The 26,711-nt window shown below is 36.4% G+C and overlaps 1 protein-coding gene across 13 annotated transcripts in view; it reads left to right on the top strand.

Annotated features, from left to right (window-relative positions):
• Nucleotides 1–26,711, top strand: part of CSNK1A1 (casein kinase 1 alpha 1) — a 48,855-nt gene that overhangs the window by 9,682 nt on the left and 12,462 nt on the right. For 7 of the 13 annotated variants that reach the window (XR_011257340.1, XR_011257339.1, XM_069592397.1 and 4 more), the window contains exons 3-8: nucleotides 14,565–14,691; nucleotides 17,823–17,921; nucleotides 20,291–20,374; nucleotides 24,246–24,385; nucleotides 25,261–25,339; nucleotides 26,061–26,135. Coding sequence is in view for 9 of the 13 variants with exons in the window: in XM_069592397.1 (XP_069448498.1) it covers nucleotides 14,565–14,691; nucleotides 17,823–17,921; nucleotides 20,291–20,374; nucleotides 24,246–24,385; nucleotides 25,261–25,339; nucleotides 26,061–26,135 (604 nt within the window). In the remaining 4 variants the exon portion in view is untranslated. The remainder of the gene's footprint in view (nucleotides 1–14,564; nucleotides 14,692–17,822; nucleotides 17,922–20,290; nucleotides 20,375–24,245; nucleotides 24,386–25,260; nucleotides 25,340–26,060; nucleotides 26,136–26,711) is intronic. The other 6 variants (XR_011257342.1, XR_011257341.1, XM_069592401.1 and 3 more) reach the window with 1 other exon arrangement.

Raw genomic sequence — 26,711 nt, 5'->3', positions numbered from 1 at the left:
GGGTCACAAAGAGTCAGATGTGACTGAGCATCTGAGCACATATATCTACTTACTGAAAACCTAGTGTTTTCATTTTTTGAGCCTTCATAATATTAATACTTTGTATCCTTAAGGAAGGGAGTGATGTTGGCTTTTTCTCTGAAAATTAAAGTTCTTTTCTTGGAGAGAGTCAGTGAACTTTACGGTACCTTCTGGAGAATAAGCAAACATTTCTTTTCATTTATTCAACAAATACATGTATACGTGAGTACTTAACTGTATGCTGTGCAGTCAGATAATGGGCACATTTCAGTGAACAGATAATTTTTGTGAGGCCTACATTCTTTTTGAATATATACCATGTGCCTGACATATAGTTGTGACTTTGTCCCTTGCTAACAGTTAGTGGCAGAGATATCTAAATTTCATACTGTGAGGACATAACCTTTCCTTAACATCAGACAGCAGGCTGAGCTATCCAGAGATTGCCTTGATTGGAGAGGTCAGTAGAGACCCCATTATGTCTCCTTGTGAATCCTACTTAGTCAACATTTCTCAAACATCATCCGTGCATAGTAATTACATTCAGAGCTTGTTTAAAATGTGAAGTTTTCTGCCTCACCCCTAGATTTGTTTGACCAGTACTGGAATGGGCCTTGCGAGTGTATTTTTATCAAGTACCTCAGATAATTCATGCTAAAGACCAGAGAACCACACTTTGAGAAATACTGTGCTGAGGTTTTGACACTTCATTGTTTTGAGCTGTTGGGGGTAGTTAGTGATTATTTTGTTGAGAGGGCTCTGACTGTTGTAAGGAGATGCTATTGGCTTGTTATTTCATAACTGTTGGACAACTGCTTTTTGTAATGAAAGTAATCCTTATATTTGTGTAGTGCTTTTATAATCTCATATTTACTAGGAGACTTCTTGATAGATAAGTATAAAAATGTTTACCAGTGAGCAAAAATGGCTTATGCAGGTAAGAAAATGACAAAGGAAGAACTGGAACTTGTGGTTTTGGCCACTGATTGAGTCATTATTCTTTTCATTATATTGCATATGCTGTGAGTTTAGCCAGCTTTCAACATTCTCTAGTCCAACTGCTGGTTTATTGAGCCACTTTTTGTTTATTCACTGAAGGGCATTTTTATAAGTACACGTTGCATAGTTCTGTATTATTAGCTTAGATTTACATTGAATTCAATTTATGAAAAGATATTCATGTGTTTATACATTACTTTTTTCTTGCAGCTTATATCATTCTGGTAACTTGTGTTGCCTCTTCCATTTTCCCCTTTCCTATACTTGTGTTAACGTATCAAGCCCAGACTTTGTGTTCGTTCTTCTATTACTTCTTCTAAAAGATTATATCAAACTTTGGAATTGTTTGTTTTTTGTGTATGTTCATTTGCTAATGTAGAGAAATTTGAGTTATTTTTAAAATCTATAATCTACTTAACAAAGGATTTACTAAGCAAATTAATTAATTAATGTAGTGTGTGTGTGTGGAGGGGGAATGTTTCATCCAGCCAAAATTATTTGTTCTCCTAGATCTTTATATGTAAAACTGTCTTTAATACAAATGATTCCTATATTGCTAAAAGTACCCTAAAGAAAATGGTACACTATTTGGTCTCTAAATAGTGTATTGAGAGATACTTTGATTTCTGGACTTACTTGCTCTAAGATTTTAATGTGTGTTTTCTCATACTTTCTCTTAAGGAGTGGAGGTAAGTCATTTCAGCCTTGAGAATTTGAAATTTAATTTAGGAAGAAGGAAAAGGGAACCCAGTTTTGTTTTGTTTTTATCTGGCTGTACCATGCGTATGTGGGATCTTAATTCCCTGACCAGGGATCCAACCCATGTCCCCTGCATTGGAAGTGCAGAGTCCTAACCGCCGGACTTCCAAGGAAATCCCTCTGGGGCCTAATTTTGATATTTTGAAAGTAGCATTGATGGTTATATCTTTGGACATGTTGAGTTTAAGGTGATAGGATATCCCAGTCTTAGCTCTTGTATAATTAAGTTAGCAGAGATACAGACCTAAACTTCGGCTAGGGAATTAGGACTGGTGTTTATTTAGATCTGAGCAAGATTAGTGTAGAAGTGGTAGTAGAGAAAGGAAATTGAGAGGTAAGGACTGAATTCTTTGGAAATGCAAAGTTAATCAAGGCAAGAGGAGTGTTGCGATAATGGGATATTACAGTCAGTGGAAGCCAGTTTTAAAGGACAGGCAGAGGCCAGATTTTTGGAGTTTCTTATTGTATTTGAAACTGCTTTTTTGGTGTATGTAGTGGGAGAGGGACATTATTTTCATAGCAGAGAAAGGGCACCACGAAACTGTAGAGGAGTGACTGAAACACTAGGTGACTATGTAGAAAGGCATCTTTCAAAATTTAGCTCGGATGACAACTTTTCTAAGAAGCCTTCCCTTTTATCTTCTCTGAGTAAATTACTTAACTCCTCTATATTTCATATTTACTTTATTGTTGCTTTTGTATTGTACTTGTCTCCAGTTCTTCTAGACCTTAAGATGCTTTTGACATCCTTTATGGCAGTGTCACACAGAGAGCAGCTGCTTAATAAGTGTTGAGTCAGACTTGAAGAGCAGATTTTAATAAAGGATTTTTAACAGTTTTAATGAGACTATGTGTGTAAGCATCATCAACTTAAAGTATGCAATTCATTGGTTTTTACTATATGTACAGAGTTGTGCTGCCATCTATCACCATAATACAATTAAAGAATACTTTGATCCCCTCCTGTCCCCCAAAAACCTTGAACACATTAGTGATTACTCTCCATATCGTACTAGGCCCAGATAGCCGCTCATCTACTTTCGATATGTTTGCTTATTAAAAAAGATTTGATCAACCCTTTATAATTGGTATTGTGAAAACTACAGATGTATTGTCCTACTTCCCAGTGGAAAAGTATATTTTAATACTTGTATTCCCCTGGAGGTTCCAGGTCTTAACATATTGTCTTCCAGTACAATTATATCCAAGGCTAGAGAAAGCAGTGACAGCAAGAATCATTTGTGACCTTTGAAATATAATATTGGGCAGTATGATGAGATGAGAATGATAACCATTATACTGGGAACCAAGAAAAAAATTAAGATGGCCGATACAGACTAGATTTTTAACAAGTTACCTGTGAACAAGAAAGTAGGGTGATCTTGTCTTGCTATGTACCAACAATGCTGGCTGTTTTCAGTTTCTTGTGAATAACAAAGCTTAGTGTGCACTCCTAACCCCTGCTCACCTCTTTACCTGACCATCTTCTGTTTATGCTTCAAGAATCAACTTTACTTGTTCATGGAAAGGTTTTCCCTAATGCTTCCCTCTAAAAAATTGGTTGGGTCCCCATAATTTGTACCTTTCACCATCAGTTTCTCTTTCATCATTTGCCGACACAGACTGTGGTATAAACTATGAGAGTAAAAATTACTTGGTTTTGTCTTGTTAGCCACCATAAATGTTGAAGGGTAAATGAACAGGAACTTTAGTAGTAGGTAGTACCAAGTATCAAGGCACATTTGTTTGTGTTTTTAAAAATTTGCAGGTTAAGGAACGTCTATGCATGTTTTAAAGCAGAGGGCAAGGAACAGGAAGACTGAGAAATGGAAACCTTACAGCATAATTCAAAGATCTTAGGGGTCATATTGTCAGCAGAGGGTTAGTAGTAGCAGGTAAGAGGGTTAGGATGAAGAAGGAAAGTGAATCATGTTAGTTGACATTGTTATTGGCTGACTGAAACACACTGCACAAGTTTTAGATCTTAATCTACAGTCTGTTTACCTTGAAAATCTGTTTAGAGGGGCTTCCCTGGTGGCTCAGTGGTAAAGAATCTGCCTGCCAACACAGGAGACAAGGGTTCGATCCCTGATCTGGGAAGATCCCACATGCCGCAGGCACTAAGCCCCAGTACCACAACTACTGAACCTGTGCCCTAGAGCCTAGGAGCTGCAGCTGCTGAAGCCTGGGTGTCCTAGAGCCTGTGCTCCGCAACTAGAGAGTGGCCCCTGCTCACAGCTCGAGAAAAGGCTGCACACAGTAACAGACCCAATACCACCAGAAATTAAAAAAGAAAATCTGTTTAGAGCAGGGTTCTTAACGTGGTTCAGGGATATCCCTTCTTCCCTTCAAGAGGTCAGTGAGTTGGATGAAAAAAAATTCCAAAGTTATTTTCAAGTACCTCACTAGTTTGGACAGTACCTGTGGCTTTGTCACCAATAGAAATCACGGATATTTTTGTATCACATTGTTGCATGAATCTCATAATAGTCTTTATTCCCATCATACTTCAAAATTACACTACTAATTAGACCTGCCCCTATATTTTATTATGTAGTGCTTTAATAAAGAGCATGTATTTTACTATATCAAGATTTATTTTGAAGTAATTTTATGGTAACTGAATCGCTCTAAAATTAGTTTCCTTTATAATGCTACATATTATGCTTTTTAAATACTCTGAGAAGGGATCAATAGGCCTCATTAGACAGTCAAAGGTGTGTCGGGGGGTGTCCATGACAACAAAAAAAGATTTAGAACTCCTGATGCAGAACTAGTGACTCCAACTCCCACCCACCCAAACAAAACTTGCTTGAGCAAGTTCTTGGTGAAAGTGGAAGTCGCTCAGTCGTATCCGACTCTTGTGACCCCACAAACTATACAGTCCGTGGAATTCTACAGGCCAGAATACTGGAGCGGGTAAACGCTCTCTTCTCCAGGGGTTCTTCCCAACCCAGGGATCAAACCCAGGCCTCCCATGTTGCAGGCAGATTCTTTACCTGCTGAGCCACCAGGGAAGCCCAAGAATACTGAAGTGGGTAGCCTCTCCCTTCTCCAGTGGATCTTCCCAACCCAGGAATGGAACCGGGGTCTCCTGCATTGCAGGCCAATTCTTTACCAACTGAGCTACCAGGGAAGCCCAAGTTCTTTCTCATTGTGGCTAAGTAAAAAAACATTTGTTTGAGGCAGGATTGGTCTCGGTGGATATCCACTGTTTTCCCCTATCTAGTCTTGTTCAGTTTTTATTAAATTACTTCCATGCTTGTTAATACCCTCCCTCACTGGTGTGAGATTATAAGGATCGGACAATTAGCCAGTTAAAGACCTGGGAAAGTTTTGGGAAAGGTTCAGTGAAGTAAAAGGTAAAATTAATATCTAAAATTTCTTGAAATCATCATATCAAAATTATTCCTCTGATCACCATATCTACCTCTAAAACTGTTTCTTTTGTTCTGTCTAAACTTTAGTCTAAATTTCTTTACTAAACCTGATTTTCAGACTTCCTTGGTACGGTCCATTGGTTAAGACTGAGCACATCCAGTACACGGGGTGTGGTTCCATCCCTGGTCTGGGAACTAAGATCCCAATTGCCTGTGTGGCAGTGCAGCAAAGTAAAAAAAAAACTTGATTTTCCAGTTCTTTGCAGTAGCCAGATAGCAGCATAGAGTGTCATTCTCTAGTGAAAGCCCTCTGGATCTCAAACCAGTTCAAAGGTATTTCTGCAATTATAAGTCCAAAGGATTGTGAATAAAAATTTCATGTTACTGAACTTGTGAAATATGGATTGTGTTTTAAATGTGAAATTGCGAGGAGAGGAAATAGATTGATGTTTTGATGGCAAAAGAAGTTTATATTATTAAATTTTAGGTGTCTTGTATTCAAAGTAAAATGAAAGCCACTAATCTAAGGAACAAATAAGGGCAGAGAAGCTTTTGGAGAATGATAGTTACACAACAGTCTTATGTACCAAGTTAATAGAAAATCAGGAGATGCCCCACATTTAGTCCTGTGTCTGGTTCTCTTTCAGAAAGGCTGAAGAGTTACCATGAATCAAAAATATAGTCAAACTGGTGCATTATGGTTCTGTTTTTGTGATGAAAAATGCCATTAGTAAAATAGAGCATTATAAATACTAACAGTTTTAGGTTAAAGGAGTTACAGTGTCTTAAAACTGAAGTTCATAGATGGTTCTACCTTTCAATCAACTATTGAATGTAGTACCAGGAGGACTGGTAACTCTTGAGACTCGGGAATTTAAATTGAGAATTGAGGGTGGCCTCCAGTGGGATTCTGGTAATTTAGGAGGACGGGTAGTAGGAAGTGCTTTTCTTAACTGTCGTAAATGAACTATTAATCCCAAGGCACAACACCAAAAACAAAACATGGGAAGAAAAGGCAGCCAGGCATGATTACGATGAGAAGCAAGAAGGAAGATACAGGAAAGGATGCACAAGAATTTTCTGTAGGTAATTTTTTTGGCCCATGGTAATTTGGGTGCTATTGAAGGATAGGAAGAAGAGCTGTCTATAATTTTTATAATATTATGAAAGGCAAAATTTAATATATAGGAATATTGAAAGAAATTCAGACATGAGACTAGGGTGATTAGAACTGTTAGCAGTAACAACCTAAAGGGGGAATTCTAGCTTGTTTACTTAGAGTTGAGTGAGATTGTACTAGACAAGGTCCTTAACGTCTGCCCTCATAAGAGGGAAGGTAAAAGTTGGATGATGATGAGTTGGCAAGAGACTGAGTTTGAGATACAGTGTCTTGAGATTTATAGTCAGTTCAGTCACTCAGTGGTATCCGACTCTGCAACCCCATGGACTACAGCACGCCAGGCTTCTTTGTCCATCACCAGCTCCTGGAGCTTACTCAAACTCATGTCCATCGAGATGGTGATGCCATCCAACCATCTCATCCTCTGTCGTCCCCTTCTCCTCCTGCCTTCAATCTTTCCCAGCATCAGGGTCTTTTCAAATGAGTCAGCTCTTCGCATCAGGAGGCCCAAAGTATTGGAGTTTCATCTTCAGCATCAGTCCTTCCAATGAACACTCAGGACTGATCTTCAGAATGGACTGGTTGGATCTCCTTGCTGTCCAAGGGACTCTCAAGAGTCTTCTCCAACACCACAGTTCAAAAGCATCAATTCTTAGGTGCTCAGCTTTCTTTAAGTTCAACTCTCACATCCATACATGACTACTGGAAAAACCACGGCTTTGACTAGATGGACCTTTGTTGGCAAAATAATGTCTCTGCTTTTTAATATGCTGTCTAGGTTGGTCATAGTTTTTCTTCCAAGGAGCAAGCGTCTTTTAATTTCATGGCTGCAGTCACCATCTGCAGTGATTTTGGAGCCCCCCAAAATAAAGTCTCTCACTGTTTACATTGTTTCCCCATCTATTTGCCATGAAGTGATGGGACTGGATGCCATGATCTTAATTTTCTGAATGAGTTTTAAGCCAACTTTTTCACTCTCCTCTTTCACGTTCATCAGGAGCCTCTTTAGTTCTTCTTTACTTTCTGCCATAAGTGTGGCATATCTGAGGTTATTGATATTTCTCCTGGCAATCTTGATTCCAGCTTGTGCTTCATCCAGCCTGGCGTTTTGTATGATATACTCTGCATATAAGTTAAATAAGCAGGGTGACAATATACAGCATGGATGTACTCCTTTCCAAATTTGGAATCAGTCCATTGTTCCATGTCTGATTCTAACTTGTTTCTTGACCTGCATACAGATTTCTCAGGAGGCAGGTCAGGTGGTCTGATATTCCCATCTCTTTCAGAATTTTCCAGTTTGTCGTGATCCACACAGGCAAAGGCTTTGGCATAGTCAGTACAGCAGAAGTAGATGTTTTTCTGGAACTGTCTTGCTTTTTCGATGATCCAGCAGATGTTGGCAATTTGATCTCTGGTTCCTCTGCCTTTTCTAAATTCAGCTTCCACATCTGGTATTTCACGGTTCACATACTGTTGAAGCCTGGCTTGGAGAATTTTGAGCATTACTTTGCTAGCATGAGTTCAGTTCAGTTCAGTCGCTCAGTCATGTCTGACCCTTTGTGACCCCATGAACCGCAGCACTCCAGGCCTCCCTGTCCATCACCAACTCTCAGTCCACCCAAACCCATGTCCATTGAGTCGGTGATGCCATCCAACCATCTCATGCTCTGTCGTCCCCCTTTGCCTCCTGCCCTCAATCTTTCCCAGCATCAGGGTCTTTTCCAATGAGTCAGCTCTTCGCATCAGGTGGCCAAAGTACTGGAGTTTCAGCTTCAGCATCAATCCCTCCAACGAATACCCAGGACTGATCTCCTTTAAGATGGACTGGTTGGAGCTCCTTGTTGTCCAAGGGACTCTGAAGAGTCTTCTCCAACACCATGGTTCAAAAGCATCAATTCTTCAGCGCTCAGCTTTCTTTATAGTCCAACTCTCACATCCATACATGGCTACAGGAAAAACCATAGCCTTGACTAGACGGACCTTTGTTGGCAAAATAATGTCTCTGCTTTTGAATATGCTGTCTAGGTTGGTCATAACTTTCCTTCCAAGGAGTAAGTGTCTTCTTGTTTCATGGCTATAATCACCATCTGCAGTGATTCTGGAGCCTAGAAAAATAAAGCTCGCATGAGAGATGATTGCAATTGTGCGGTAGTTTGAACATTCTTTGGCTTTGCCTTTCTTTGGGATTGGAATGAAAACTGACCTTTTCCAGTCCTGTGGCCACTGATGAGTTTTCCAAATTTGCTGGCATATTGAGTGCAGCACTTTGACAGCATCATGTTTCAGGATTTGAAATAGCTCAACTGGAATTCCATCACCTCTACCAGCTTTGTTCATAGGGATGCTTCCCAAAGCCCACTTTACTTATTATTTGGCTTCTTTGAGTCAAAGATGAGCAGATGCTTCCTGGTGACAGGGAGTATTTTTTTTTTATTCCTTGCTTTGTTTTTCTCATCTGCCATGTCAGGTGTGCCCTGGCCTCTTAAAACCTCTAATACAGCTTTTTATTCTTTAATTCAGCAAATGTTACTGAGTATTTCCTGCTTGTAAGGCATTGTGCTGGATGCTGAAAATACAGAGTTGTGAACAAGACATAAAATGGCTCTTCCTATTGCATTAGGACTCTCTAAAGAAATTGAACCGATGAGTCTTATATACAGGCATATCTCAAAAGTTATTACAGGTTCAGTTCCAGAACACCACAATAAAGCAAAGTCACACACATTTTTTGGCAAGTATTTGTATTAATTTTGAAATACCTTATTGCCGAAAAGTGCTAGCCTATCATCTGAGCTTTGAGCAAGTGGTAGTTTTTACAATAATAGCATCAAAAATAAAGATCATAGATCACCACAACGATATAATAATAACAAAAATATCAAAATAATGAAAATGTGACAGACACAAAGTGAGCATGTACTGTTGGTAAAGTGGCGCCAGTGGATTTGATCAAGACAGGGTTGCCACAAACCTTCAGTTTGTTTAAAAAAAAAAAAAAGTGATACCTGTGAAGAGCAATAAAGAAAGATATGCTTGTATTATAGATAGAGTTTTATTATGAGGAATTGGCTTACACAATCATGGCCAAGAGGTCCCGGGACCTGTGGTCTATATGAGCTGGAGGCTCAGGAAAATCAGTAGTGCATTTCTGCTTCAAGCCTGAAGGCCTGAGAGCCAGGGGAACCAAAGATTTAAGTCCCAGGTTGAGTCCTAAGATCTGAAAACCAGGAACATGGATGTCTGAGAGCAGAAGGTGATTATTTCAGTGTAGCAGAGGGAATTTTCTCTTCCTCTGCCTTTTTGTTCAGTTCAGGTCCTCCACTTTAGGGAGAGTGATCTTCTTTACTTAGCCTGTCATTCTGATGCTAATCTCTTCTGGAGCCAACTTCACAGACACCTCAAAATAATGTTTTACAAGCTATTCCAGAATCCCTTAGCCCAGTAAGGTTGACACATAAAATTAACCATCACACTAATCAAGCCATAAGAGAAGGCCTACGTTAAACAAATGTTCCTTTTTCTGTTGTTATTGTTCTAGTTATAGGGATGGAACATATTTAGGTGCTTTAATCTGAACTGAGTATTTATGACGATTACACTGATTTACTATTCTTGGAAGTCGTTGGGTCTCACAGCAATATTTAAAATATTTCATTTCATTCTTTTTTAAGGTACTTCTATTTTTGTAGAGATTTATTAGGGAAAAGAAAGAAACTCTTCTCCAAATCTTCTAATTGGTCTTCATGTCATTGTCATTCCTTTTACTTCCCAGGCTCCGTATTGCATACTGATACCAAGGCCAGCTTTTAATATTGACTTAATTATATTAGGTCCTAGACATATCTTACTGATATTTTCCCAGCTATCTATAAAATTTAAAGCACATTAGCCTGGCATTCAAGAGTCTATAATATAGCTCCAAACTATCAGTCACCTTGATTCTCCCCTTTATACGAACCTGTGTCTATTCTTGCCGCCTGCCTAAGACATCCTTTTCTACCTTCCCTATCAAAATACTATCCTTCCTTCAGGATCTGACTGGTGATAGACCATTTTCACTAGGTTTCTTTCTTTGGACAGATGTCGTTCAGCCCATTGATTTTCGTTTCTTTTTTTTTTTTGCTTCTCTGAGTTCTGGTAGCGCATTTTGGTCAGCCCCAGTGACTTGTACATGTATGTGCCATCTTAGCTTTTTGCTTCTTACATGTGTCTTAAGTTTTTAGCTAGAGTTACTTTGGATAGGGATTTAGAAGAACAAGATGAGATCAGAGATGGACCTTGCCTTCTGCTAGAATTTTCTTCAGACCTTAAGGTACCTTTTTTAATGGTCTCAGTAAGTATCATTTTTTTGAATTACAGACTCATTCTTTGGCCTGTTTCCTTGATTGATCAGGCAACACTGAGTCTAAAGACATTTGAAACAGAAAACGAGACCTTGTACTTTCGTTTTTGCTTTCATCCATTAAATTATTTGATTCTTCTGCATGTTTTGAAACTAAATAAGGTCCAAATCAAACCAGTTTTTTTTTTAATCTCATAAATTGTCAGAGTTACCTACAATGTGCACATTACCATAGTGTGAAGTGAAAGTGAAGGTGTCATTCGCTCAGTTTTCAACTCTTTGCCACCCCATGGGCTCTGGCCCTCCAGGCTCCTCTCTCCATGGAATTTTCTAGGCAAGAATACTAAAGAATACCATTCCCTTCTCCAGGGGATCTTCCCCACCCATGGATCAAACCCAGGTCTTCTGCATTGCAGGCAGATTCTTTTCCCTCTGAGCCACCAGGGAAGCCTCTTACCATAGTGTATGTACCTAGTAACAACACATTGTTACATACATTAAAAAATGTCTAAAGATAGGACCTTGAGTTTCTGGTTGAAAGCAGAAACAGGAGTGAGGCTTTCACTTTGGTGTATTTCAGGTAGTCTGCAAACTTAAATGATCTCAGAGAATCAGGTTAGTGCTTGCTCATTACCCAGGTTCTGTGAAGACTTATAAAAAAACAAACACTAAGCCCTGTGTTACCAGGTGGGGAGAGAGAGAGAAGCACCAAAGTAACAGTACCTGAATATTTGTACCGTCAAAGGGTTAGATCTTGGATTCAAGCAGTAGTCAGTGGCTGTGAGAATTCTGTGAAATGGGAGATCTGTGTGAGACAGGCTACTTAAGGAAGATTTCTGACAGCTGGATATTAGGATGTTGCAATTGCAAATGGAGAGTTAGAAGCTCTCAGAATAAAAGGAAAACATGGAGGTGAAGGCAGAAACTGAGTGAGTATGATTTGGGTAAGCAGAAGACTGTTCTGGCACCTAATCTGTGTAATCAGGTCTGGCTGGATTGCACAAGTGGAAGACACAGATGGGGAGGCTGTGAGGTCTTAGGTTTCAAGAAATTAGTTATATATTCCTTGCCCTCCAGGCTCCTCTGTCCATGGGATTTTCCCAGCAAAAATACTGGAGTGGGTTGCCATTTTCTCCTCAGGGGCCCCCAAGTCTCCTGAGTCTTCTTTATTGCAGGTAGATTATTTACTGCTGAACCAGCAGGGCTTAAACTCACACACTTAAAGCAATAAGAAGAAAAATACCTGATGACTTGATTTTTTTTTAAAGTATATTTCTAAATTCATCTGATTTTTTCCCCCTTGTTTCTAATTATTCTGAGAATATTCTGTTAAAGGCCTACTTTGCATATGACTTCTCATGGCCATGTGAAGTATGAATTTATGCCTTTGATATGTCAGGTTTGTGGTTTGGGTTGGATGCTTGTAAAATTTACTTTATTGTAATTTTGTTAGGGAGCTGTTGGTACAAATTTGTTGATATACTTGTGAGGTGTAGTCTTATGAGAGTTGATTTTTGCTTTCTCTTTTGCGTTTGACTTTTAGTGACTTCCCCTACTTCCTTAGCATTTTCTATACTTTGTATTCTTGATTAGAGTCATTTCTTTTTCTTTAAAACCTAGCTAAATTAGATTTATATTAAAAATCTGCCATAATTCTTAGTATTGGATATTTATAGTGTTAAGAATGGGTTTTGAAGTTCCTAATAGCTTCCCAGCACAGATTTGCCTCTGCAATTAAGTACAGAGAGGATAAAAAAAAAGAAAACAAAATAGAGGAATCAGGAAAGGAGAACATGACCATATTTCATTTTGTTCATCACTTATCTTTCAGTATTATTGTTTTGTTTCACCCATCTCTTCCCACCTCCGCCCCTTTCCCTCACCCTCCAAAAACCCACCACTGTGACCTTTTTTATGTGTGAAAGAGTTTTTCTTCAAAGTAAATGTTGGAATGGATGTGAAGAATGTTGAATTCTTGTATGGAAAACAAAGGATTGAAATAAGAAAATTGCAGAAGCTTTGAACACGATTTTAGATACAATCTCAGACATTAGCAGATTGGCCCTTCTGTTGCTTTTCTTAGGCGAGTGGGCACAATCTCTGTACAGTTTAAAAAAAAACTCTTTGCCAACCAGGCTATCTTTTTCAGCAAAGATATGAAAATGAATTCCTCTTTGTGTGTTTGATGGTAGTTATTCATGTTTCCTGTTTGCAAAGTAGTCCTCAGGAACAGGCGAAACAAAGGTACAGGAAACAATGTGTGCTTTTTAAGTCTAGTCCCCTTGTGGTCTTTCACATAAAATTCCAGGGATAGTATTCGTTGGACCTGAATATGGGACCACACTTACATAAGACATCAAGGTGATCAAACCAGTCAGTGCTAATCCTAAATCAAACCGTCTAGTCAAAGCTATGGTTTTTCCAGTGGTCGTGTATGCATATGAGAGTTGGACTATAAAGAAAGCTGAGCACTGAAGAATTGATGCTTTTGAACTGTGGTGTTGTAAAGACTCTTGAGAGTCCCTTGGACTGTGAGGAGATCCAACCAGTCCATCCTAAAGGAGATCACTCCTGGGTGTTCATTGGAAGGACTGATGTTGAAGCTGAAACTCCAGTACTTTGGCCACCTGATGGGAAGAACTGACTCATTTGAAAAGACTCTGATGCTGGGAAAGATTGAAGGCAGGAGGAGAAGGGGATGACAGAGGATGAGATGGTTGGATGGCATCACCAACTCAATGGACATGAGTTTGAGCAAGCTCTGGGAGATGGTGAAGGACAGGGAAGCCTGGTGTGCTGCAGGCCGTGGGGTCACAAAGAGTCGCACATGATGGAGAAACTGAATAACAACAAAAACACTAAACATTTTTTAAAACAGATTTTTTAAAGCATTTTTTTCCCTGCTTTGAATATTTTAAAAACACATAAACTTTTCAAATGGTAAATCCAGGTATAGTTTCTTATTAGAGTTATTAAAGACATCACTTCAGTCCAGCTTTAAAATAGCTTACTCTTTTGTTTGTTTACGTTTTAAATAAAAGCCACTTTTTTTTCCAAGCTGGTCTTTTTTTTTTTTTGCCTGCACTGTGCAGCGTGTGGGATCTTTAGTTCCCTGACCAGGGATCAAACCCATGCCTCCTGTAGTAGAAGCAAGAAGTCCAACCAACCATGGATTGCCAGGGAATTCCCTCAAGCAAAATTCATAATTTAGCTAAGTTTAAAATAAAAATGATAGTGCGTATTTTTCAGAAACTACCCTTATCTGACCTAGAGACATAGAAATTTGCAATCACTTACTGCAGTGATTCCTAGTCCTTGGAGTCTCTGAAATTAGCAGTTGATGTTCCTAGAGTTATTGTGGATAAATGTATATCCACAATACAGAATGAAATACAGCAATGGATAATTAAAGCATGATCCTTCCAATAAAAAGTGAGTGTCATCCTTGTAATAGGAGTATTTTCTGTAATCTGGAACTAAGCAAAAATATGACTCCTTATAAATAGAACTTGGTAGGAAGTGGAACAGAAGTTACAATAAAATGGATATTTACTCTGTGAAACATTTTGGAATGACTGATAAAAATCTCCTTCGTTTTTTCAATTAAAAAGTAAGACCAGGTGAGGTTTAGAAACTCGCCCAAGGTTACAGGAATTAATGGTGGGTGGATAGAGAATTCACCTGCCTTGCTTAAAAAGCGTTATTAAGGCTGCCACACAAGTACTACCTTAATGGGACAGTGGGTTGCTTGACAGAAAAAAATCTCTTTATACATTATTTTGTATTGGGCAATGTAGTCAGTAAGTGCGGTCATCAGCTAAATAGAGGAAAACAACCTTAAATAAAAACCTAGAGGAAAACAATCCTACATTTTTAAAATTTGGTGATGTTAAGTGATAATCAGCTTTTTGTAATGCCTTCCTCTTTCCCTCTTTGTTAGGTGGTATGGTCAGGAAAAAGACTATAACGTGCTAGTTATGGATCTTCTTGGACCCAGCCTTGAAGACCTCTTCAATTTCTGTTCAAGAAGGTTCACAATGAAAACTGTACTTATGTTAGCTGACCAGGTATGTGAAACTTTTATGAGAATAAAAGCTAAGAAATACTGCTGTTTAGTATTAACTATAATTAACTACTTAACTATAATTTCAGAGTAGAAACCAGAGTATTATAATCCTGTATAATCCTTGGGTTGAAAAGTATAGTTATTCAAGTTTGTTACTCTAATAAGTCTTGTAGATGTTTTCCTGTGGTATAAGACAAAAATGAATTATACTGGTTTAATATTCACCTATAAGCTTAAGAGTTTTCGAGCTACTCCCATCATATAGTATATTTGTTTTAGTGTTGAGTATAACAGGTTTCTTTGTAAGATTTTGTTTGAAGAAAGGATTTGGGAGTGTTTGTGTGTGTGCAAATATAAATAAATATGTATATATTAAAATTTTAATTAAGCAAATTGAATGGTATTATGTGTTGAACCCTTGTGAAAGGTATATTTTTGAGGAAAATAAAGTACTGAAATAATTTAATGAACAGTTTTTGACCAAGTAGATGCTTGTTACAGGACTCTCAGCTATTGGTAATATTTAAGCAAAACCATGGAAATTTTTATGTCATGAATTGGATTTATGCATTGATTGAGGTTAGATGAAATTGTTTTAAAGCCCAAGGCTAGATTTTTTGGTTTTTGTTTTGCTTTATTTTGTTTTAGCTAAAGGTAATAAAAAAAAAACCAGTTTTAAAGAATTTTAAGATGGGAGAATGGGGTCAGGAACAGACCTTGAGGAAACAGATATTATGGTCAAAGACAACAGGTAAATGTCAAGGACCTTGCATAAAACATGACGACTTAATATACTTTAACTGACATGTGAGCAAATCTTAATAAAAGAGTTTGTATTCTGTAGGCTCAGTAACACATAGGCATACATGCAGTGAACATTTATTCAGGGTCTGCCACTGTAAAGGAGATCAATCCTCGGTGTTCATTGGAAGGACTGATGTTGAAGCTGAAACTCCAATACTTTGGCTGCCTGATGCGAAGAGCTGACTCATTTGAAAAGACCCTGATGCTGGGAAAGATTGAGGGCAGGAGGAGAAGGGGACGACAGAGGATGAGATGGTTGGTTGACATCACTGACTCGATGGACATGGGTTTGGGTGGACTCTGGGAGTTGGTGATGGACAGGGAGGCCTGGCGTGCTGCAGTTATGGGGTCGCAAAGAGTTGGACACGACTGAGTGACTGAGCTGAACTGTACTTAGCACTGGAGTGTACAAAAAATAAGAACTAGTTTCTTCCCTCGTGTAACATAGAGTTAGTGGAGAGAAATGGATGGCTTCTGTCATGAAAGTCTATATTGGATACTCTGGTAATATCAGAGAAATAATTAATTTAGGGAAGGGGGTTGTAGGAAGGCATTTGTTTAAGAAAGAATAAGTATTACTTGGCTAGAACAAATATTTCATGTACTTGACTGGTACCAAAAGTGAGACAGATGTTTTGTTTTACTTATTTAATATATGAATTGCTGCTGTACCTAAAGATGGTATTTGGACATTGTATACATCTACTTCCTTGAGTGTATAGTTTAAGCCAGAGATTACAATTTGCCTTCACAAGCCATTTGCCCAGGTAGAGGAATAAGAGTTAGAATGTATATCCTTGGTGATAAAAGCTCTATAGAAAATGCAGGCAAGTAAAAATAGAATCCTGACGTACACTACTGAGAAGAGCGAAAACATATGGGCAGAGAGAGAATGTTGGCAGCCTTTGGACATGGAAAACATTTTCAAATACAACTTGTATTTTATGGAAAAGGTAGACATAATTGATAACTTAGAAATTTAAACTATTATAGAAGAAAAAATTTAAATCTGTTTACATAACAAATGACTGATAAAAGACTATCTGTTGTATGCAAAGAATTCTTAAAAACTGACAAGACAAGGACAAGCCAAAAAAATAATGGATAAGTATGGATTGACAGTTCACAGTATAGTACTAAATCCAAAAGGTCAGTAAAAGTGAGCAGGTTTCTTAACTGTTGTGAAATTACAAGTAAAGTCAGTACCTGTGAAAATGGGCAAGATTTAGAAAAAACTGAGATAACTGCTAGTGGGGAAAAAACACTAGTGCTGAAAAAATGAGTTGTTATAGTCTATTTTTAGAGGCAATCAGTTTGCCTTCAAAGCAGCAACTCCACCTGCAATGATAGGGGAGTTACAACCCATAGAAATAGAAGTGCTAGTTGATAAGGATATATAAGTATATTAGTGTTTATGGTGAGAGAATATTGGAAATAATGAGCATTAATACTGTGAGTTGGAATAATTGGGGAGTACTTCCATCTATGCCATAGAATATTTACCACCATTAAAAAGAATGGTAAGACCATATCACTTGACTTGGCAGAATTTCCAGGAAATTAAGAAAAGCTTGTTATAATGCCATGTTTGTTAGTTTTGGGATATGATCATACAAATGTGGAGAAAAATCATGGGAGAGTCAAAAAAGCATGCCAGAAAGGAAACCCAGCATGTATATGTCCCCATTTGTATAAAAATTTCATGCTTACATTGTATGGTACCAGCTTCGAGAAATGTTTGGGATAGAATTAGTTAAAAACAAGTGAACAAAAATAAAGTGAGTAGACTACCTCTATTTTAGTTCAAAGCAATAACAATGTCTAACTGTATCTGTCAATTGGTCAGCACCGCATACTCTGAAGCACTATGTAAGTTTGTGTGTGTACATACAAAAGAGAATAAAAATTGATTGAGTAATACCAGGCTGTTTTTACACAGGTACCTCAAGGGGCATAGGATTGATGTTTACTTTATATAATTTTCAATAGCTGAAACAATTATAAATTTATTACTTTTGTAATTAAAAAAACATTTCTATCAGGTTAGGTGCTGTCATGTTTATAATCATTCATATTGAAAGAACAAACTCAAAGGAAACTGCTGGTTATGCTTTATATCCATTAGTCTGGAGGTAAATGCAGAGCCTGGTTGTCCTTTTTAATTTTGTCTAGCACTGTCTTTTTGAACTCTAAATAAAGTTAATAAAGTATACTTGTGATCTGGAAAAATGATTGACATATTGAAATAATTGAGACACAATATGTTGCTTTCTTTTGTTCCTTAGTGCAAATCACTTAACTTGATTTTCTCTCCTCTCTTTTTTCCAGATGATCAGTAGAATCGAATATGTGCATACAAAGAATTTTATACACAGAGACATTAAACCAGATAACTTCCTAATGGGTATTGGGCGTCACTGTAATAAGGTTAGTCACATGTTCTTTGCATGAAGGAACAAAGAATAAAACTTCCAAGAATTGCTTTGATGAACTTTGGTGAACTTTTTAAGTCTTTAAAAAAAGTCATAGTTGAATTTGCTATTGATAATTGTTTTAAAAGATTGTACTAGAAGGCTAATCCATTAACTTAGTAACTTGAAATAAATTCTCTCCAACTTAACCCAACCAAAGTTAGTTATTTATATGGAAATATGAAATTCCAAGGGCTTTATAATGAAATGTAATCATCTATATTATTGTATCTATTTTTCATTCGAATAGCAAACAAACAAACAAAAAAAACCCATATACCCATATACTTTTCTTCCTGAATGCTAAATATCAGATTTTAACCTTTCTTTCTGAAGTGTGGGTTTTTGCAATATATGTGCTTGTGCCAGTGTGGGAACCACTGTCCCACCCATCTGTCACCATGGCGTTAACATTTGCTGACTGAGCAAGGTTGATAATGAGAATTCTTCAGTCCTTGGATTTGTGTATTCAAAAGGATAACTTTTGGACCTGTTTCAAAAGTAGTTTGACAGTTTATTTGGGTGCCAAGTTGAGTGGGGTCGCCACCCCTCTTCTCTCCTGTTCAAAGGAAAGTGTAGACAAGTGAAATGAACTTTCATACAATGAAATTAGTGTTCATTGGGGGCCACAGAATGGTTGAACTTACGGGGTGATTGGGTTTTAGCTAGTGACGCATGATTGCAGTTAGAAACTAATTGTGTTGACAATTTTCTGCAATGATTAGTTTTACTGAGTGAATTGCTTTTGTTTTCAATTGTTGAGCTCGGGCAGACAGGCAGCATTGGCAATGCACTAAGCATGTTATGATCTGACGATCTGATAGAAATTCTCAACTTCAGGACAACTTGGGGTTTTTTTGTTTTTTTTGGTTTGTTTTGTTTTTGGAAGAAACATTCCTATTTATTTTATTCAGTCATTAGGGAATGTTTGATGTTTTTAGGTCTAGCTATAAATGTTTACCTTTGTTTGCCTGTATGAATGCCAACTTGGAGCCATTACCATTAGAAGTGGTGGTATTTGTTAATGCGTGAGACATTGTTGGTCTGACCAGGTTTTAAGAGTTTAATTTTATTTTTCTTGAAAGCTGAACTTTAAATGATAGAAGGTGTGTAGTCTATATGTAACCTTTCGTGCCATTCCCAAATCGCATCTTTTTTCTTTTTTTAAAAATATTATGTGGCTTCTCTCTTTGAAGCATCCAGGTTCTTATTATTTTAAAACCTGGTAATTTAATTGAACTATTGCTAGTTTTAGTTTTGGCAGGCAGTTTTGTCAGAATGACCCTAATCTTTTGACCATTTCCCAGCCTTTTCTTCCTGCTAAAGACCTTCTATCCTCATGTAATCCATGTTCTGCAAGTTGATGTTGCAGTACATGGTTTGTCTTAAACTTAATGATAGTCCAGATAATGTCTTTGCTTCCCCATCCTGCCCCAAAAAGCTTATTCATCACTTAGTTGTGTTAGGAAATCCAGATTGCCCAGTGATATGTAAACCTTTTTAGAATCTTGTGTCCTCTTTTAGAGATACTAAAAAGAAGATTGTGAAATTGCTTTGCTGTTACACAGATTCAGAGAGACCCTAGGGTTAGAAGTGCAGTGTTTTACCTAAGATTCTGAATGTTGTTCTTGAACATTTTAGGTTAGTGTTTGTTTATGTAGTTGGGTTTTAGTGTTTTCTGTATTGTAGTTTGAAATATGCCAGTTGTATGAGACTGGATTCTTTGGTCAGCTTGTTGTAGTAGTTTTCTATCTGTGGGTAGAGTTGGGGGGGGGAGGCATTTGAGGTTGATTTTTTAAATCAAATTTCTTATTTGGAAAATTGTTCTGAATTTGATATTTTAGGAGTAGTCACTGCAACCGTAGTGAATTTGCTCAACTCTTCCAGTAATCAGGCCTGCATGCTTATGAAAATAAATTTTAAGGTGACTAAATGCCTTCTACCTCTTCCTTACTGAAGATTTTTTCCCCCCCCGTGCAATCTTTTTTTAGGGGAAGGGCAGATTGTGGTGCCAAAGATTGCAGATCCAAATTCCCTGTTTTGTATTAAGAAATTAAAGAGCCAAATGTCACCATTGCTATCCCTGTTTCAGGCAGTGACACAATATAGTGGCATTAAAAACCTGAGTACTTTCCAGAATTCAAATGTTCTTAAGCATGTGATTCTTATTTGGAAAACTGAGAAGCTACAGTGCTTGGTGGAAGAAGGATGGCATTTGGCTACCCTGTTCTTTCTCTAATGCCTCGGTGTTGCCTGTCTGCGCCGGCCATTGTTGCAATGTAAGCAATACTGTTTGATGCACTGCCACCTCTATTGTCTGTTTAGTGTTTAGAATCTCCAGTGGGGAAGAGGAAAAGAAGCATGACTGTTAGTACTTCTCAGGACCCATCTTTCTCAGGATTAAACCAGGTCTGAAACTGTCTCCTATTCCAACCTCAATCCCAAATTCATGTGCTTTTCTCTCTTATTGTTTGATTATTTTTGTTTGTATTAATTCTGGAGAATATAGATCTTGCTCAAGCACTCTTATGTTGGCATTATTCAGACATACTTGGCAAACATATAACATTACTAAGATATTTCTTTATGGCTTTTGCTTAAAGCTTGTAAAACTTAGAGAAAACCTAAATGAAAACAGAATTATGTATAGATTTCTAACATCCACAAGAGGAGATATATTGGTCTAACACTGATATTGTTTAGCTAATGGTAGATTTGAGATAGACTGTTCAATTTTTAAAAAATAATTTGGAGTTGCATCACTGCTGAATGTTGATATTCTGCCTCAACTCTTCCCCTTCCCTAATGAACTTTAGGAGTTAAGTGTAGACCAGATTTCAGATCTAGTTTTTTTAGAATCGATTGCTTCAGTATGAGAATTCTCTCATCTTCAACCAAGTAGCATAAAATGCTTAAAGAGCATTGTATGCTCTGGAACTAGAATGCACTGCATTCCAGTGATAACATAATTGATATCAATTGCCATTAATAACACATAAATAAGATAAACAGATGTATAACCTAATGATTTGTGTTTGGCAGGCTAGATAAAACACTCAATTTTTCTAAATTTTTTTTTAATGTAAGGAAACTTTTCACTTACTCTTCATTTACTATTGGGAAGCTGGCTTTATTTACTGTATGAATTTTCAGATAAACAAGGGAAAATAAATTTTTAAAAAATCAGCACCACCTAGGTACTTAATTTTTGAAACTCCTGAATGAATGAATCTTTATCAGTAGTATACACTGAGAAGTAAGTGTTGACATAAGTATCAAAAAAGGAAAAAATTTGCATTTGATGTGTGAGCATACTTTGTAATTTCTTTATTAAACCACATGTATCATCTGGGCATTCATTTAATCCTTCTCCAAATTGCCCAGCTTTATATCAGGAACTATGTTCTCCTGTTGTTGAAAAGGTTTCAGAAATTAGATTTTTTTATTCACAGACAAAGAAATAACCAACTGTGGTAACTAGGTCTTGACTGGGCAGAGAGAGAATGGTGGTTAATTAGGTACATTGTAAGGCAACTTTACTGCCCTATTTTTTATCCATATACATTCACACATTTTACTCATCTTACAGCATAATTACTTATAGGTTTTCTGGGTTATAAGGAAAAGTGTTCCTGTGAATTCTTGAAAGGGCAAGGAAATGTGACTGCTGGTGAAGAGAAAAATGGTTGAAATACTAAAACCTGAAATTGGCAGTAGTATTTCTGAAGAAAATATACCTCTGCTAAATGAGTTATCCCAGTATACCCAACATTAACTCATTTCCACATGCCTTTGAAGAATATGCTGCTTTCTTTAAAACAGGCACAAATTTTTGAACATGTAGTTTAAAAATCCACAAAAAGGCAGCTTGACCACCAAAGAGTTTAGATGTCTCCTTTGTATATGCAGACCTATAAAAATACATTATTTTATGACATTGGGTATTGACTTTTCCTTGTTCGGTTTTTACATATCTGCGGCTATTTTGGTTGTATCCTTGGTATCACATGGTTTCATGTAAACATTTCCCATTTATGTATGTTTTTATTCATTTTAAATTCAATGCATGGAGAGCTACTAAAGAAGCATGCATGAATAGGTACCATTAGATAATGAACTATCAAGATAATTAAACTTTAAAAATTTTAAGTAGTTTTCATTTGTTTTGCTCTTCAAATGGAATACCTGTTTATCAGTGACATTACTTTCCCTGACTTATTTTCAGTTTTTATAGGAGGAGAAAATTTTAAATTCATTTGCTTTGTAATTTTTTTACTTTGATACTGAGATAGTTAGATAGTGTTTCATTTCTGTTTCCTTGATAAGTTAGATTTTGTCCTTTAGAGTTGTGGAAGGAAAGAACTCTCAGAGTCTTGTAGTTAACAAAATGGTTATTGAGTTGCACATGAAGCTGTTGAATCTAGACATGAATGTAACTGGCAGACTTAACCTTATCAGAGTTGGTTATTGTTTTCTTCTCCATTTTGGAGTACTAAAGAAAACAATCTCAGAAGATAGTCCTTAGAAGAAAGTCTGTCCTAATCACCTTTTATTCATAACTCACATAATTCTTAGAGATAGTTTTTAAATGCTGTGAAAGTGGACGTCCTTTTGTGTTTGTTTTTCCTTTGTGGGTTGTTTTTTTTTTTTTTTCCAGTGTGAATCTGTAGAACTTAGTCATGGATTCTGTTTTGCTTAACAGAAGTATATATTGCTCATTTTAATATTTGAGTACTGAGCCAGTTTTCATATCAAAAGAAACTTAAAGCTCATACTTTTAAGTCTCCTATTTCTCTTAGCGATTTATTGCATTAACTTCTCTGTTCCTATTTTATAGTAACTCAGTTGTTCAATCATTTAATCATACTAAAGAACTTTCATTATTACCTGTATTTAATAATTTAACCTTTATTCTTTGCAACAGACTAGATGAAAACAAGTATTTCAATGTTAACATGGTTACAGAAGCACAAATCTCAGTCTTTCCTACCCAGTGTCTAACTGAGGCTAGATTATAGTGCCTGCCTGCAATAAGTATTTTTCATCTTTCTAAAAGAAACACTTGGTGGTATCTTTTCCACTTAAATCAATAACTTGCTTTAGTTATTTTTTGAGGCAGACCCTAACAGACTAGGTGATCATGTTTCCCAGTACATCACACACTGTAAACTGTAGCAGAAGGGGCCCAATGTCAGCCTAATAGGAAGAAAAAGTACAAAATTGAGGTAAAGAATAGTGTAGGGCCACATAGTATAAGAGCACATAGATCTGCTTTGCTTAATAAGTTTTGTAGGCATAACTTTAAATAAGTGATTTTATGGTAAAGGCTAAATAAAATTTTTAGTTAAGATTATTTTGCGTTAGAAGGTAGGTAAATATGAACATATTTTGGGTTTTTTCCCCTAAAAATACTTTTGCTTTTTTTGTTCTTCTTATAAAAGTTTTAATCATGGAGAATAAACCTGAATTATTTCAAAAAATTAGCTACGTTATAAATGAACATCTTATTCCCTGTGTATCATATAAATGAAACAGCACTAAATGTTACTTTGTTTTGAAATACTGTTAATACTTTGGTTTTTAGTTAGCTCATTTAAGCTGCTAATTGTAAGCCACCTTGACTTAAGTAATAGATCAACTTGTTATATTTTCCAGAAGCTTAAGCTGATCACATGTGTAAATGTCATTTGGGAATAAAATGAAATGTATGCTTGCTTTAAAGTACTCATTTATTATAAATAAAAATCCTGGTTTTGTTGTCAATATCAAACTTTCAGAGTTGTCTTATTTCAGATAATGAACATTCTGTTGGCATACTAAAGAGTGGCCTTTGTAGAATGGAAAAGTTCCAGGTGGCTTATGTCTAGTTTTTGGTTTTTTTTTTAACCCCCTGCTTGTTTACCACTAGTAACAGGATGTCAGGCTTCATTATGGCACACAGCACACTTGTCAGCAACTCTGCTATCAAGCACGTGTACATTTCTCCACTACGCTGGAGGTTCCAGAGACAGGCTTCTGAATGTCTAATGAGCTGGGCCTGTGAAATTGTTCAGCTGACAGGGATCAACTGCTTGATGTAACTGTATTTTTTTAAAACCTGATTTATTGATGAGGTCTAGTAAAAGTTTATTGGAATGTTAAGTTTGTTCATTATCTGTTCTGCTTACGATGCTTTATTTTGATACGGTTGAACAAAACAGAATAAATGACATTTAATAAATAAGAAGCAGTTTGACTGAGTAAGCTTGGGAATCTAATGTCTCTTTATTTTCTTTTAAAGTTATTCCTTATTGATTTTGGTTTGGCCAAAAAGTACAGAGACAACAGGACAAGGCAACACATACCATACAGAGAAGATAAAAATCTCACTGGCACTGCCCGGTATGCTAGCATCAATGCGCATCTTGGTATTGAACAAAGGTGAGTTTGGAATGAATGCATTTATCAAATCTATAGCAAAAGCCATTATGGGTTTTTGAAATATTTTAATTAGTTTGTTACAATATCTAAAGATGTCTCTTGGCTGAAGATTTGAAAGACACGTATTAATCCTTTAACCTGCTTCTTTAGACATTGCAGAAAAGCCGATTAAATGAAGCCTTTTTGTTTTCTTTGTTGAAACTTGTCTCTTGGGGAAGAAATATTGCACCTTGGAAGTAAGAAGTGTAAAGGCAACTTTATTTTTGCAGCTAAAAACAATACTTTTTTCCTTAATGGTGATCTTGTGCTTTTTATATATTAGTGATGCAAGCTGAGTTTAGGGAAAGAATATATTGGTTATTTTTATATGGAAAATATTACATGATTCCTAATGAATCAAAATTTGATTGTTGGACCATCCTCTGTTCTCCTCTTCCACCCCTACATAAATGATTTGGTTTAAACATGGTCATAATTTCTGTGCTTTTTCTATTTTTTTGACTTGAATTCTAGTTTTTCTTCTCCTTTCATCTTTTGTCAATCATTTTTCTTTTTGTCCCTTAAAATAAGCATAGAAATGACAAATTAAACACTTCCAGGTTAGGGAACTTAATGAAAAGAAAGTCATTTAGCTAAATTCTTTTTTCTCTGTAAAAGTTAAGTTGCAGGATCATGTTGGATTTTATAATTTTGGATTCTATGAGAAAATTTTGTTTAGAAGTAACCCATTAGGAGCTTTTTAAAATTACTTTAACTTGCTCATGATACCAAATTACTCTCTCCTTGCTTGGAAATGTTTCTCCTTGTATACCTGGCTTTCTTTCACATGTTCTTCATAATAACTTCAGCTTATAAATTTACATTTTCTTTTCTAGTCGCCGAGATGATATGGAATCATTAGGATATGTTTTGATGTATTTTAATAGAACCAGCCTGCCATGGCAAGGACTAAAGGTAAACCAGATTCAAATTGCCTGCTTTTTGTTTTAGTGTGTTGCCATTATGTTGAAAATGTCTACTTTCATGTACAGTTTAGCTTTTCCAGTAATTCTGTATTATTTAATTGTCCTAACATTTTACTTGTTTCCGTTAATTAAGAGTTTTGCCATTACATTTGGATTATTAAATTAATGATTAATTACTGTGTTCAAGAATTTAATGACTATTTAGGTACATTATTGGTTCTTTCAAGGTAAATAGTCTGTATATTTATTGAGCACCTGTAAGCTTGACACATTGCTCAGTGCTGGGTGGGTAGCTTTATCCAATGTGAATATTTTTACACTAGAAAAGTAATAGCAGTTGTTAATGTTAACTAAATGATGAGCACATTTGTTTGGTATTGATCTGCTTATACCTTTGCCCTTGCTGAATATCGGTTAAGAAATCTAATTTAAAATTTGACCCCACCTATTTTTACTTAAATCATACATTTTGATGTTCCTGTTAAACTCACTCTTTGCTATTAGCTAAAAACATTCTTGAAGCCGAAAGTCATATGAAAAGTTAACAGCTTAGGGGGAAAATTTTAAATGTATTATGCTTTCATTCCTCTTTTCCCTAGGTTATGATTCCTCTTGAATCTCAAGTTTACTTTTATGTGTAACAAGTTAAACTAAAAGAATCTTTCATAGTACTGAGTATGTCTGTGTGGTTTGATTCTTATTCTCCACAGGCTGCAACAAAAAAGCAAAAATATGAAAAAATTAGCGAAAAGAAGATGTCCACACCCGTTGAAGTTTTATGTAAGGTAAGTGTACACTGATGATTTGTTTAAAAATATAAATGATCCAAAACCAAAAAGGAACATTTTATTTCCCAGCCTCAGAACTTAAACTTCCTATTGAGTAGCTGTTTACTGTTTTAACTTTACTTTTGGTTGATTCTTGGTATCTTTAAGAATGACTTGAACATATGAATCATTTTAAATAATTGTTTCTGGTTTACATGCTATGATCCATTTTAAATTAGAGGAAAAATAAGAGATCAGGTAAACTTATCTAATGGAATCTCACCGATCTGTGAGAAAATTCAATTAAGAAACATTCCCCTTATTCCTAAGCTGGTGCCAGAGAAGAAAGAATATCCACAATTGGCATATTGAAGAGTTAGGGAAACAAAGGCAAGCAGATTAGAACAATCCAAAAATAGGAAGTGTCCAGTAGTATATAGATGGTAGTTTGAATCAGGCTCATTTCTCTGAAATCTCAAACATTATAGACAGAAGCTTGTGAGTTGAGAATAGAAAGATATTTGTGTCATGATGTCTCTTCCATAGAAAGAAGACCACATGGTCATCTTTGTGACAGTTGCATACCTGTACTTA

This window comes from Ovis canadensis, chromosome 5 (assembly GCF_042477335.2).
Source record: "Ovis canadensis isolate MfBH-ARS-UI-01 breed Bighorn chromosome 5, ARS-UI_OviCan_v2, whole genome shotgun sequence".
In the NCBI taxonomy this organism is placed as follows: domain Eukaryota; kingdom Metazoa; phylum Chordata; class Mammalia; order Artiodactyla; family Bovidae; genus Ovis; species Ovis canadensis.
The sequence above is the reverse complement of the archived record's forward strand: the minus strand, read 5'-3'. Positions and strand labels throughout refer to the sequence as shown.